Below are 15,062 nucleotides of genomic sequence, written 5' to 3' on the forward strand. Positions count from 1 at the left end.
GGATAGTGCTCATGCACCCTGCTCTCTTAATTACTTAACAATATAGTGTAAAAGCTCAGCGTTCTATCTGTTGCACGGATATGAAAGAGGGTTTTCCGCTATCCAGGAACACATCTTATCCAAGTGAATATTACAGATCTTGAACATTATACTATTGGTTTATAAAGGGAGTGTTTGTAATATCATTAGTTGTAGTTTCCATGAAACAAATCAAGTGTCTTTAAAAAATGTTTAAAAAAATAATAAAAAAAACATAAATTAAAACAACATTTATTTGGGGATTTAAAACATCCATTATCAACTAAGAAAATACAAAGTGATAGTCACTTGTGCGTGTGTGTTTTCCCGATTACAGACATCATACTGTCATCATGTGCATAACTCAAGATGACAGTACAGCCCGGTGAGGTAAAGTCAAGGCATTGGCTCTGGGAGCTAACGCAAGTCTACAAGTATGACTTAATTAAGGTCATACTCTTCATGCAGGAGTTGTTCACCGAACCATATTTGCTACATATGGAGTGACAGTGATACCTTGCATTCCTCTTCCTACTCATCTCATCACTCATTCTATACTGTCAAGTACCATGGTGACATTCCTGTGGAGGTGACATCTACACACCCACCCTACATATTCTCTCTAAACACATCCACAAGCGAAAACATATTCCATCTTATCAAATACTATACTGTTTGTGTTCTAACAAATAAACTGAAATGTTCATCTTGCAGAAATATGTATCTTCTTCTACGCATTTTGAATTTAACAATGGCTGACTCTCTGGTTGTGAAATTCTGTGATTCATTGTTGTGGTGAAAATGCCATCTTCACTCTCTATTACTGTCATCTATTTACTGATGACTCATGATTCACAATATGCATCAAATCTGAATCTAGAATTCAAGGTGAGGAAATGTGTTTGAATGACATTGCATCTTGCATAATGTGTTAGGAATACCACAAAACAACATGCCATGGATGTAAACACAATGAATGGGTTTTTACAGTCATGTCTGAGATCTAGAGAAAATAATGGGCCCACAGCTAGAAAGATTGATTCCAACAGTGTTTAATTCCTCAGGTTTGTAATGCATTATGTCATTTTGCATCTAATAGACGCTGTGAATGCACAATGTATTCATCCTTTATTCATTGTCTAGTTTTCAACTGTTGAAAATCGGGATTTAACTTTAGTCCATTTATGAGCTCGTGCTGTGAGGTTGCTATAGAATTGTGCAGCAGATGCACGTGACAACGTTGTTTTAAGATGTTGTTTTATTGCTAGCATGGTGACAGTATACACTCAGCACTGTGGTAAACATATGTAAGATATTTAGTATTAGTAATTGTTATCCAAGTAGGCCTATCACAAAGCCAGTAGCCCATGAAATGTTTCTCCCATTTGCAAAAAAAAACAACCTATAGCGTCAATAAATATTCTGCTGTCCAAAAAGAGCAATCTCTAAAAAATCACTTCTGTGTCCGTGTCTCTCTCCTGATCCAGAGTCATAAGACTCCAGACACGAGAACAGTGGTGGGGCCAAACGAGGTAGTAATGAGGCTATTATCAGGCCAACACGCCGCCTGGTATGTCGTTCATTCATTCACACCGATGTCCTGGATTAGAGCGCGCGTAAAGAGTTGATCTCGGGTCGGCTGCCTATTAAGACAAAACCGCAGTCTTGTTGTCTGATTTCTGATGTATAGGCAGAATTTAAACACTGTGCCGTATATATGTTATTATTGTGACAGAGCAGTTGTGAGGGTCAGGCCTATATACCGTATCTTTCAAGAGATGTATGACTGTAAAATAACGCATGTTAAAATACTCCGTATTTATTATTTTACTGTCGGTCTACACCTTGATGTCCGTCGCAAAACAGCCTCATTGGGCTATACATTTGTGTTCTGTAACCTAATAATAACATATGTATGTGTCATAAAATAGTTAACTATATGTGTCATTGTTTTCACTATACTTGTGTACATACGATGTAATTAACTAGTTAACTATATGTGTCATTATTTTCACTATATTTGTCAACATAAAATGTAATTAACTAATCGATTTAGGTTGCCATTTGCGACCAATCATAAACCGGTAATGAGCTGCTTGCACAATCATTATGCCGTGAACGTCTTGGCAACTCCACTACTGGTTTATTAACACAGTCTGGGCAAGGGATTTGGGCATTCCCAGTTCTGTAACGATTTATCTAAGCGTAATTCTCACACGATACTGTGTGAATACGGTGACAGAATGTTCAGAAAACCATCATGAGCTCCCATTTAATGCTGACATAATCGTAGCTCCGCAGTTTGTATCTAAAGTAGGTAGGGCTCCGTCTGCTTGTGTATTGACACCGTCATTATCTTTAGCTCTGCGCGCACCGCAGACAGCGAGAGAGAGAGAGCGCCAGGGTAGCGAGAGAGCGGCTGTGACTCAAGCTCTGCGAATTCAGTTAGTCTACTACAACTATGAATGCATTGTGAGTGGCTTTGTGGGCAACAGAAGCAGACCTTTATTTGGAATTTGTTTTATTTTTTCGTCGCCAATGCAAAAGGAAATATGGTGCGAAGACTTACCTTGGTCTTTGTTAGTTTTTGTGTTGGGTTTTGCTCTGGTTCAGGTTTCCCAAGTAATATAAATATAGGTGAGTATTATCAACACGGAATGCTTATTATATCACTACTGCGTCCTGTCAGTTTGACATCTAAACTGCTGCGTAATTCCAAAGTTGCAAGACAGTCCCCATTCGTTTTTATTTTGTAACAGTTGATGTGAACCCTTTTTCAATGATGGCCTTTGTCTTGCACACAGGGGGATTGTTCCCAAACGCCTCCCACGAATATGAGGTTTTTCGGTTTGCGCTCTCTCATCACCAGGATATCCCCAAACTGGTACCACAAGTGGACATGGTCGACACAGCAAGCAGCTTTGCTATGACATATGCATGTGAGTTTAGCCTTTATCTCCCTTAATGAACAGCACATGTACAGATGCCATATCTTAATTTGATCATCCTGTTTTTGCAGGAATTTTCCTGCATAGCAGGAAACGCAAACGTGTAGTGTATTCGAGGTTAAACAAGGTTAGAAGCCTTTTGCATAATCATTTCCACTTTCAAATTTCAGACAAATTTCATTTCCACTCTACAAAAAATGTCCATTCATTATAATCTACATAACAATTCACATTAACTGTTGCTGCACGTTTATTTTCCTGTTGTGTGAAACTGGCTCAAATTAAGGCATCTGGCATTTTTTAAATTTGTATTTATTAGGGATCCCAATCAGCTACTCTTCCTAGGGTCCAAACACATTAAGGCACTTACATCACACACAAAACAAAAATGTAAAACAGTACATCATATAACATTACTATACCACAACATATCTACAATACAACATGTATAATACCGCCATACAACAATATTACAATGTACTTGTGTAGAGTGTGCGTGCTAATGTGTGTGTGCTAGCGTGCATATGCGCGTGTGTCTCTTCCTAGTCCTCGTCGTTCCATAAGGTGTAGTTGTATCAGTTTTTTTTTAAATCAGATTTTACTGCTTTCATGAGTTAATTGATGTGAAATAGAGTTTGTAGTCATGGCTCTGTGTAGTACTGTGCGTTTTCCAGAGTCTATTCTGGACTTGGGGATTGTGAAGAGACCCCTTGTGGCATGTCTTGTGGGGTATGGATGGGTGTGTGAGCTGTGTGCTAGACAGCTCTATGTTTTTCAACATGTCAGTGCCTCTCACAAAGACAAGTAGTGATGCAGTCAATCTCTCCTCTACTTTGAGCCAGGAGATATTGACATGCATGTCATCTCTCCGTGCTGCTCTTTTCTGGGACAACTGTCCCTCTTTGTGGCACTTGACCATATAACTGGTCAGTAGTCCACGTGCAACAGAACTAGGGCCTGTAGGACTTGTTTTGTTGATAGAGATGTCAAGAAAGCAGAACATATGTTTAGACCATGTCAGTTTAGAATTTATTTAACTAGTCAAGTCAGTTAAGAACAAATTCTTATTTACAATGACGGCCTACCGGGGAACAGTGGGTTAACTGCCTTGTTCAGGGTCAGAACAACAGACGTTTACCTTGTCAGCTCTGGGATTCGATCTAGCAACCTTTTGGTTACACGCCCAACACTCTAACCACTAGGCTACCTGCCGCCCCTACACTCTAACCACTAGGCTACCTGCCGCCCCTACACTCTAACCACTAGGCTACCTGCCGCCCCTACACTCTAACCACTAGGCTATCTGCCGCCCCAATCCAGGGTTACTACAAGCAGTTTAGTCTCCTCAACTTCCTCAATTTACACATTATTCATTACAAGATTTAGTTGAGATTTAGGGTTTAGTGAATGGTTTGTTCTTTGTAATTGACTAACTGACTGCAGTTCTTTGTAATTGCACCGAATAGTGTTTTCACTTTGATGACAGTGTTCGAGGTGTTCAGATGCCGTCTCCATTGCATTAACATCTGTTGCTTTACTAAATGTCAACGATAGCGTCAGTAACCTCTTCTCTAACATTCTGTCGTAGTGATTTTGGAGGTACAGTAGGAAATGATCCTGTCTAGGTACTCATTTCCACGAATCTGCAGTTTTCTAAAACATTAGAACATTTTAAGGCACCGTCTGTTGGCGTCATGCAGTTACTTTTTGACTTTCATGTCGTCTATGAGATAGCGCTGATCAAAACGCATCCCAGTTGGGCAATAATGGGTATTTTAGGTGGCAAAAAACCACGGAGAGATTTTATTTTATTGATCGTAGCAGTCATGAAACGTGTGAATCAACAGGGGGAGTTGAGCTGTATCAGCGTCATTTTGTGGAAATTATGTTAAATAGCACGTTTAAGGGAACCATAATTATGCCAATGTGAAGATTATCTGAAAAACTTGACGTATCAAATTGACTACATTTCCTATGTGTCTCAATTGAGTAACATAGAATAAACGCATTTCAGGCACTCAATGAGTTCCCACAAGCTTCCAATAATTGTAACCTTGCAATGAGAAAGTGGAAGATGGAATGTGGGAGGAAACATGAAAATTGCACACAGACAGCAAACCCAACGGTACGAACAGTTTTCTGTGGACTCGTAATTTCAATTGACAGGTGAAAGAGGCGGCTTGCAATTGAAGACTTGGTATTCTGATCCTGGGTCCTCACCTCTCATCTCCTGGAGATATTATATTATGATTGGATGAGTTTTATGACTTGCTTTAGACACAAGTGACCAGTCAGTGTTGATTTGGTTTTTGAATGTATCCTGATTGGCTGTTCTCTCTCTTAGGAAATGCAACCTACTTAAGAGTTAAGGAAACTTTAAGGGAAAAGATAAGGGGGAAATGAACTTAAGGTATTTTATGCAACCGGGCCCTGGGCCCTTATTAAAGGAGCTCAGTGATTCAGTGTTGTTCCTGCCAATGCCTCCTCATTCTAGACATTAGTGTGAGCCGCTTATGACATCAGGATTTGCATTAGGAAGGAATAGCAGTGTTTCATCAGTTGATTTAAAAAGACGCAGACAATCTGGAAATGACCTTAGCAATTCAGTGTTTTTTATTTATTTTCTTCTTCAGACAACACAATGGATCATAGTCATGAGCAACATCATACTTCCTTGGCTGTATCAGACAGGGGGGCAACTTATTCATGGGTTTCACAGACTCCTCACTCCATTGTTATGGACGTTATCAGCACGACTGACTCCCATTCTGACTGTGCTGCCCCAGGCATTCTGACTGTGCTGCCCCAAGCATTCTGACTGTGCTGCCCCAAGCATTCTGACTGTGCTGCCCCAAGCATTCTGACTGTGCTTCCCCAGGCATTGTGACTGTGCTGCCCCAGGCATTGTGACTGTGCTGCCCCAGGCATTGTGACTGTGCTGCCCCAGGCATTGTGACTGTGCTGCCAAAGGCATTCTGACTGTGCTGCCCCAGGCATTCTGACTGTGCTGCCCCAGGCATTGTGACTGTGCTGCCCCAGGCATTCTGACTGTGCTGCCCCAGGCATTCTGACTGTGCTGCCCCAGGCATTCTGACTGTGCTGCCCCAAGCATTCTGACTGTGCTGCCCCAGGCATTGTGACTGTGCTGCCCCAGGCATTGTGACTGTGCTGCCCCAGGCATTCTGACTGTGCTGCCCCAGGCATTCTGACTGTGCTGCCCCAGATTTTGTGACTGTGCTGCCCCAGGCATTCTGACTGTGCTGCCCCAGGCATTCTGACTGTGCTGCCCCAGCCATTGTGACTGTGCTGCCCCAGGCATTGTGACTGTGCTGCCCCAGGCATTGTGACTGTGCTGCCACAGGCATTCTGACTGTGCTGCCCCAGGCATTCTGAATGTGCTGCCCCAGGCATTGTGACTGTGCTGCCCCAGTCATTCTGACTGTGCTGCCCCAAGCATTCTGACTGTGCTGCCCCAGGCATTGTGACTGTGCTGCCCCAGGCATTGTGACTGTGCTGCCCCAGGCATTGTGACTGTGCTGCCACATGCATTCTGACTGTGCTGCCCCAGATATTGTGACTGTGCTGCCCCAGGCATTGTGACTGTGCTGCCCCAGGCATTCTGACTGTGCTGCCCCAGGCATTGTGACTGTGCTGCCCCAGATATTGTGACTGTGCTGCCGCATTCTGACTGTGCTGCCCCAGGCATTCTGACTGTGCTGCCCCAGGCATTCTCAATGGGGGCCAATGATGATTTTGTCTTTTGAACACTAAAGTGGCTTGGCAATACAATTATATTTCTAAAGTAAGCAAATAATTCACAAGAAACCCTTTGTTGTCATCAGTAAGATATTGTCGTATTTACTTTAGACAGATGGTTATGTTACCGTAATATAGCAACCATCATCATTAAAAAAACTCATTGAGTTGCCCAGGGTGAGTGGGAGGAATGACAAGGTACGGAGAGTCATATTAACAGTTACAATAATAACTGTATATAGTAGAACAATAATAACATCCAATGAATATATTGGGACCATTAACTAGGCTACCAAGGACTCGGAGACACCATTGGATGCCTACCAAGTTGAAGGATTCATGTGGAATGTATGAGGTTATTCAGGCTAATGTGTCTGCATGTGTCACACACACACACACACACAGTCACAGCCGTCTACAGCCAGGGTCTCAGAAAATGCAGACACAGCTTCCTGCTTCTCCCAGGCAGCACAGCATCACTCACCTGGTAGAGAGCTCTGAGACACATGGCAAATGCAGTTAGTGAACAATGGACAGTTTCTTGTGCCACAAATGACCTGAGGTGTCCCACATAGCTACAAGTCGGTACCAATAATCCTTAAAGACTTAAACATTTCCATCAACATTTGATGGCTCCAGTGCGGCCTTTCTAGCCACCTAAATGCCACCAATAAGGAGATGTAAAGGTTGAAGCAGAGAGGAAGAGGTGACGCGAGAGACGGAGCAAGAGGTTTTACTCCACCCAAAATCTGTTCACGGGGGAAAAAAAGAACCCCACAAAGTGAGTAATATTTGCATGGAGGTCAATGAGAGAGTGTCGAATTTGGCCAACAAAAATGTAACTGCTCATTTTCTACGTGAGGCTTATTTGATCGAAAATAAGTTCCGTAATGGTTTGGTTGTTACAAATGCACTGATTTAAGCGGACACACGCAGCATTTCAGCAACTCTGAAATGAAAACTTTATATTGGAGTTGTGGCTGTTGTCATAGAGATAGATAGAAGACTCATCATGGATATGATCCGTTTTAGCATGGACATTGCCATTGAGGGCTTCCACCATTTAATAGTAGTCAACCGGGTGGGGATTTTTATAAGTTGGGAGCAATAAGCCAATGAAGAAGAAGAACATTTACTACTTTAAAATGGAGATAGCCTCAATGGCGCTGGCCATGCTGTCACAGATGCTATAATGGAACTGTTGTTCACATGCCTTTCTGCCCTTTCATTGGCTAGAATGGTCCCACCTGAGCAGCAGTAAAATAACAATAGCGAGTCTATGTACAGGGGGTACCAGTACAGAGTCAATATGCGGGGGCACCAGTTGAGGTAAGATTTACATGTAGAGAGTAGTAACAACAGAGAGTAACAGTGGTGTAAAGAGGGGGGAAATGCAAATAGTCTGGGTAGGTGTTCTGGAGTCTTATGGCTTGGGGGTAGAAGCTGTTTAGAAGCCTCTTGGACCTAGACTTGGCACTTTGGCGCTTTGGTTGAAGCCATAATGTGTATCCTGACATCAGGCCTATAGAGGGCAGTGTTGGGGCTAAGACTAAATAAGTGCTGATAGTTACAGTGTCTTCCAGTTCAGTAAAACCAAGTGCTGCATGTCTCACTCTCATACAGAGAGAGAGAGAGAGAGAGAAATGGAGGGAGGGAGGGAGGGAGGGAGAGAGAGAAATGGAGGGAGGGAGAGAGGGAGAGAGAGAAATGGAGGGAGGGAGAGAGAGAGAGAAATGGAGGGAGGGAGGGAGGGAGGGAGAGAGAGAAATGGAGGGCAAGAGAGAGAGAGAAAATGGAGGGAGGGAAGGAGAGAAATTGCGGGAGGGAGGAAGAGAGAGAGAGAAATGGAGGGAGGTTAGGGAGAGAGAGGCACTGCAGTTCAACAGGGACATGATTCTCTTTCTAGACAAACCCGACATTCCCCCAAGCCAACTTAATGTTAATGTAATGCCATCTTACCCTTCTGCAATCTCCCAGTCTGCTCCCTCATTTCTGTTTTTAAGGGTGTCCCATTTGACTGTTTATTCAAAAGACTGGTTTCCCTTTGCCAGAGAAGGTTGAGAAACCTGGTTCAATGATTGAATGTACTACTGTAGTTCAGTAATCAATGGTGTCTAGAATTATCAATCGTTTCGGAGGCACAAACAGATAAAGATGGATAATGTTGAATGGAATATGGTTTATCAGTGCTGGAGTATTTTTTTGTGTAATTACACATTGTACTGGAAGATAATTCTCATTGAATGAAGAAGTTTCCTAAGAAACAACTGACTGTGGTTTTAATGAGAATCTGGGCATGCACTCTTAATGTGTGCATCAGCTGGTGTTCTATCACTGGATGAACTGCTAAACAGACATGTCACTGTTGGTGTTCTATCACTGCATGAACTGCTAAACAGACATGTCACTGTTGATGTTCTATCACTGGATGAACTGCTAAACAGACATGTCACTGTTGGTGTTCTATCACTGCATGAACTGCTAAACAGACATGTCACTGTTGATGTTCTATCACTGGATGAACTGCTAAACAGACATGTCACTGTTGGTGTTCTATCACTGGATGAACTGCTAAACAGACATGTCACTGTTGGTGTTCTATCACTGGATGAACTGCTAAACAGACATGTCACTGTTGATGTTCTATCACTGGATGAACTGCTAAACAGACATGTCACTGTTGATGTTCTATCACTGGATGAACTGCTAAACAGACATGTCACTGTTGGTGTTCTATCACTGGATGAACTGCTAAACAGACATGTCACTGTTGATGTTCTATCACTGGATGAACTGCTAAACAGACATGTCACTGTTGGTGTTCTATCACTGGATGAACTGCTAAACAGACATGTCACTGTTGATGTTCTATCACTGGATGAACTGCTAAACAGACATGTCACTGTTGGTGTTCTATCACTGGATGAACTGCTAAACAGACATGTCACTGTTGGTGTTCTATCACTGGATGAACTGCTAAACAGACATGTCACTGTTGGTGTTCTATCACTGGATGAACTGCTAAACAGACATGTCACTGTTGGTGTTCTATCACTGGATGAACTGCTAAACAGACATGTCACTGTTGGTGTTCTATCACTGGATGAACTGCTAAACAGACACGTCACTGGATTCTTTATGCAAATTGAGGTATTAGTCACAATGCCCTCCAGTGAAGAAAAAACATTACCTTAATCTGCCATTGAGGATAATTAAAATGAAGGCAACAAACTCATACATGTCCAATGTGCTGTTGGTTGCGAGGCATGTTTCATTTTGATTCCAACTTTCTATGTTAGCGCCAATATTCTCCTTATCAGCAATTTACAGATTGGTTGAGCGAAGAATGGAAATATTTGCCGGGGGGTACTTTCTAGTCATTTGTTTTGTGTTTGCGTAAAAATACATCATGTCACACAATGTTGAGCAAACCCCCCCAAAAAAGATTGAGCTTGGTGTCATCTGTTTGCTTCCTGTGAGATAAGTTGACTTTGATGAGTGACATTGGAGCAGCTAACTGAGTGCCTCCACCTTGGCAAGAAGCCATTCCAGTTGGAATATCCCCAATTATATATACATGGTGTAGTGCTATCACTAAGTTGAAGCCAAGTCTTTTGGGCTATAGGAGAAACTGACCTGTAGCTTACAGCATGTGTGTGTGTGTGTGGTGGTGTGGTGGACGTGGGGAACAGCATGTTTACAGTACACACCTGTTTTCCCTCATGGCAGGGGTGAAAAGACACAGGTAGACAGACTGTCATGTTAAAGGGCAATGTGTAAGTGTGTGTATGAAATACAGAAGAAAGCCTGTGTGATTGCCCTGATTATACTGTAGCTTGAGACGGTTGCATATAAGCGATGTTGCTGTCTCTATGGAGCTTGTGTCTTTTATGAGAATCGTTTAGCGGGGCCTTGCCTCAACAAACCCATTTAATCTATTATTCATTGTATCATAACTAAATAGATTATTTTCTTCAGTTAAGAGTAGTGAATATGTGGAATTAACTCTGGTGTAGAGTGAAAGGGGAGTTCCGTTGTCAAAAATCAATTTAAGTAGGAAGGGGATTGCCAGTGTTTAGCAGAAGCAGTACAAGTGTTCTCCTGTGGTTGTAATCACACAAAGGAATTCTATTTTTAGGCCTGTAATGCTTTAGATTACCATATCAAGGGGATAGCCAGTCTCAAAAGGTTGTGGCAAGACATTCCCACTGGGCACACACTGGACCAGTGATAGTATACCTAGTTTCACGTTGAAATGATGGTGTCCTCTGGGAAAATCAGATGTCAATGTAGCTTACATAAACCCAACCTCACTCCGAATGTACTTTCACATACAGCTTGTGTAAGAAAAGTTAGGCGTTACTTTCAACTTTTCAATATTATTAAGGTAGTCCGTGCAAAGGAGTATGGAAGCTGACCAGTGTTTAACGTTGTTGAACGCAGCTGACTGTTCCCCGGGCGCCGAAGACGCGGATGTCGATTAAGGCAACCCCCCGCACCTCTGATTCAGAGGGGTTGGGTTCTGCCAGTCACATTCTGTTAAAGGTCCCCAAAGCACACACATCCCTGGGTCGCTCCTCTTTTCAGTTCGCTGCAGCTAGCGACTGGAACGAGCTGCAACAAACACTCAAACTGGACAGTTTTATCTCAATCTCTTCATTCAAAGACTCAATCATGGACACTCTTACTGACAGTTGTGGCTGCTTTGCGTGATGTATTGTTGTCTCTACCTTCTTGCCCTTTGTGCTGTTGTCTGTAACCAATAATGTTTGTACCATGTTTTGTGCTGCTACCATGCTGTGTTGCTACCATGTTGTTGTTACATTGTGTTGCTACCATGCTGTGTTGTCATGTGTTGCTGCCTTGCAATGATGTTGTCTTAGGTCTCTCTTTATGTAGTGTTGTGTTGTCTCTCTTGTTGTGATGTGTGTTTTGTCCTATATTTATATTGTATTTAATGTATTTTTTGTTATCCCAGCCCCCGTCCCCGCAGGAGGCCTTTGCCTTTTGGTAGGCCTTCATTGTAAATAATAATTTGTTCTTAACTGATTTGCCTAGTTAAATAAAGGTTAAATAAAAATATATATATATATATATAAAATGCAGAAGACACATTTCAGTTGAAGGCATTCAGTTGTACAACTGACTAGGTATCCCCCTTTCCCTTGTTCCCAAAGCTAAGCAGTGTATGTAGAGGTACTATTATATCTGTATGGTAGAGGTATTCTCACTGCAGTGCGTTACCCCTCTTTATACCAGTAGGAGTCAGTGTTCAGGAAGGAATCGTTGGACTGTGGCTTCAGATTTTATTTCAATATACCTCTTTATTTAGGTTCATGGCATGATGTTGGAACAATGATGTTGATTCAAACATAACATTTTAATATCAAAATTGAAACAAGGTTAATAACATATGTTTAATCAAATATGAAATTCAACATAATTTCAGTCACCCAAGATACTGTATATTGAATATAGGATTAAAAAGATTTTTGACGTTTCTATGTGAAATGTTCAATGAATTTTCAACTTATAGTTCTGATGATTGTGTTGACATTAGATTGATGTAACAACCCTTTAGTCAGGTGAAATCAATCTATTTAAGTTGAAGATTTACCCTAATTTCAATGTTTAAAACACAGCTTGAAATGAGATGAAAACAGTACTGGTTGATAACTTTTGTTTTCCTCGTTGATTCCACGTCACAATACGTTTGACAAATCACATTGAAACAATGTTAATTCAACCACTGTGTTCCAAGTGGGTTGTCAGTTGGTAGAAAATGACAAGAATGTGATTCTGTGGGAGCAGCATTCTTGATCAGGAGCCAGAGCCTGTGGTGTTGTCCAGCGGGAGCCTGTGGTGTTGTCCAGCGGGAGCCTGTGGTGTTGTCCAGCAGGGGCCTGTGGTGTTGTCCAGCGGGAGCCTGTGGTGTTGTCCAGCAGAGGCCTGTGGTGTTGTCCAGCAGGAGCCTGTGGTGTTGTCCAGTGGGAGCCTGTGGTGTTGTCCAGCAGGGGCCTGTGGTGTTGTCCAGCGGGAGCCTGTGGTGTTGTCCAGCAGGGGCCTGTGGTGTTGTCCAGCGGGAGCCTGTGGTGTTGTCCAGCGGGAGCCTGTGGTGTTGTCCAGCAGGGGCCTGTGGTGTTGTCCAGCGGGAGCCTGTGGTGTTGTCCAGCAGGGGCCGGTGGTGTTGTCCAGCGGGAGGCTGTGGTGTTGTCCAGCAGGGGCCGGTGGTGTTGTCCAGCGGGAGGCTGTGGTGTTGTCCAGCCAGAGCCTGTGGTGTTGTCCAGCGGGAGCCTGTGGTGTTGTTCAGCCAGAGCCTGTGGTGTTGTCCAGCGGGGGCCTGTGGTGTTGTCCAGCGGGAGCCTGTGGTCTTGTCCAGCGGGGGCCTGTGGTGTTGTCCAGCGGGAGCCTGTGGTGTTGTCCAGCGGGAGCCTGTGGTGTTGTCCAGGGGGAGGCTGTGGTGTTGTCCAGCGGGAGCCTGTGGTGTTGTCCAGGGGGAGGCTGTGGTGTTGTCCAGCGGGAGCCTGTGGTGATGTCCAGCGGGAGGCTGTGGTGTTGTCCAGCGGGAGCCTGTGGTGTTGTCCAGCGGGAGGCTGTGGTGTTGTCCAGCGGGAGGCTGTGACGTTGTCCAGCTAGAGCCTGTGGTGTTGTCCAGCAGGGGCCTGTGGTGTTGTCCAGCGGGAGCCTGTGGTGTTGTCCAGCAGGGGCCTGTGGTGTTGTCCAGCGGGAGCCTGTGGTGTTGTCCAGCGGGAGCCTGTGGTGTTGTCCAGCAGGGGCCTGTGGTGTTGTCCAGCGGGAGCCTGTGGTGTTGTCCAGCAGGGGCCGGTGGTGTTGTCCAGCGGGAGGCTGTGGTGTTGTCCAGCAGGGGCCGGTGGTGTTGTCCAGCGGGAGGCTGTGGTGTTGTCCAGCCAGAGCCTGTGGTGTTGTCCAGCGGGAGCCTGTGGTGTTGTCCAGCGGGAGCCTGTGGTGTTGTTCAGCCAGAGCCTGTGGTGTTGTCCAGCGGGAGGCTGTGGTGTTGTCCAGCGGGAGCCTGTGGTGTTGTCCAGCAGGAGCCTGTGGTGTTGTCCAGCGGGAGGCTGTGGTGTTGTCCAGCGGGAGGCTGTGGTGTTGTCCAGCGAGCCTGTGGTGTTGTCCAGCGGGAGCCTGTGGTGTTGTCCAGCGGGGGCCTGTGGTGTTGTCCAGCGGGAGCCTGTGGTCTTGTCCAGCGGGGGCCTGTGGTGTTGTCCAGCGGGAGCCTGTGGTGTTGTCCAGCGGGAGCCTGTGGTGTTGTCCAGGGGGAGGCTGTGGTGATGTCCAGCGGGAGCCTGTGGTGTTGTCCAGCCAGAGCCTGTGGTGTTGTCCAGCGGGAGCCTGTGGTGATGTCCAGCGGGAGGCTGTGGTGTTGTCCAGCGGGAGGCTGTGACGTTGTCCAGCTAGAGCCTGTGGTGTTGTCCAGCCAGAGCCTGTGGTGTTGTCCAGTGGGAGCCTGTGGTATTGTCCAGCGGGAGCCTGTGGTGTTGTCCGGCGGGAGCCTGTGGTGTTGTCCAGCAGGAGGCTGTGGTGTTGTCCAGTCAGAGCCTGTGATGTTGTCCAGTGGGAGCCTGTGGTGTTGTCCAGTGGGAGCCTGTGGTGTTGTCCAGCAGGGGCCTGTGGTGTTGTCCAGCGGGAGCCTGTGGTGTTGTCCAGCAGGGGCCGGTGGTGTTGTCCAGCGGGAGGCTGTGGTGTTGTCCAGCAGGGGCCGGTGGTGTTGTCCAGCGGGAGGCTGTGGTGTTGTCCAGCCAGAGCCTGTGGTGTTGTCCAGCGGGAGCCTGTGGTGTTGTCCAGCGGGAGCCTGTGGTGTTGTTCAGCCAGAGCCTGTGGTGTTGTCCAGCGGGAGGCTGTGGTGTTGTCCAGCGGGAGCCTGTGGTGTTGTCCAGCAGGAGCCTGTGGTGTTGTCCAGCGGGAGGCTGTGGTGTTGTCCAGCGGGAGGCTGTGGTGTTGTCCAGCGGGAGCCTGTGGTGTTGTCCAGCGGGAGCCTGTGGTGTTGTCCAGCGGGGGCCTGTGGTGTTGTCCAGCGGGAGCCTGTGGTCTTGTCCAGCGGGGGCCTGTGGTGTTGTCCAGCGGGAGCCTGTGGTGTTGTCCAGCGGGAGCCTGTGGTGTTGTCCAGGGGGAGGCTGTGGTGTTGTCCAGCGGGAGCCTGTGGTGTTGTCCAGCCAGAGCCTGTGGTGTTGTCCAGCGGGAGCCTGTGGTGATGTCCAGCGGGAGGCTGTGGTGTTGTCCAGCGGGAGGCTGTGACGTTGTCCAGCTAGAGCCTGTGGTGTTGTCCAGCCAGAGCCTGTGGTGTTGTCCAGTGGGAGCCTTTGGTATTGTCCAGCGGGAGCC

General features: G+C 45.6%; 1 protein-coding gene across 4 annotated transcripts in view; it reads left to right on the top strand.

The window, feature by feature from the left end:
• The first annotated feature begins 2,320 nt into the window (after positions 1-2,320).
• The window catches only part of LOC115153917 (glutamate receptor 1), a 93,621-nt gene continuing 80,879 nt past the window's right edge, over positions 2,321-15,062 (top strand). For 2 of the 4 annotated variants that reach the window (XM_029699592.1, XM_029699593.1), the window contains exons 1-2: positions 2,324-2,655; positions 2,823-2,957. In XM_029699592.1, coding sequence (XP_029555452.1) covers positions 2,484-2,655; positions 2,823-2,957 — 307 coding nt within the window. In that variant the 5' untranslated portion in view covers positions 2,324-2,483. Of the gene's footprint in view, positions 2,656-2,822; positions 2,958-15,062 lie in introns of all 4 variants that reach the window. The other 2 variants (XM_029699594.1, XR_003867790.1) reach the window with 2 other exon arrangements.

The sequence above is a fragment of the Salmo trutta genome, chromosome 19 (genome assembly GCF_901001165.1).
Source record: "Salmo trutta chromosome 19, fSalTru1.1, whole genome shotgun sequence".
NCBI lineage: Eukaryota > Metazoa > Chordata > Actinopteri > Salmoniformes > Salmonidae > Salmo > Salmo trutta.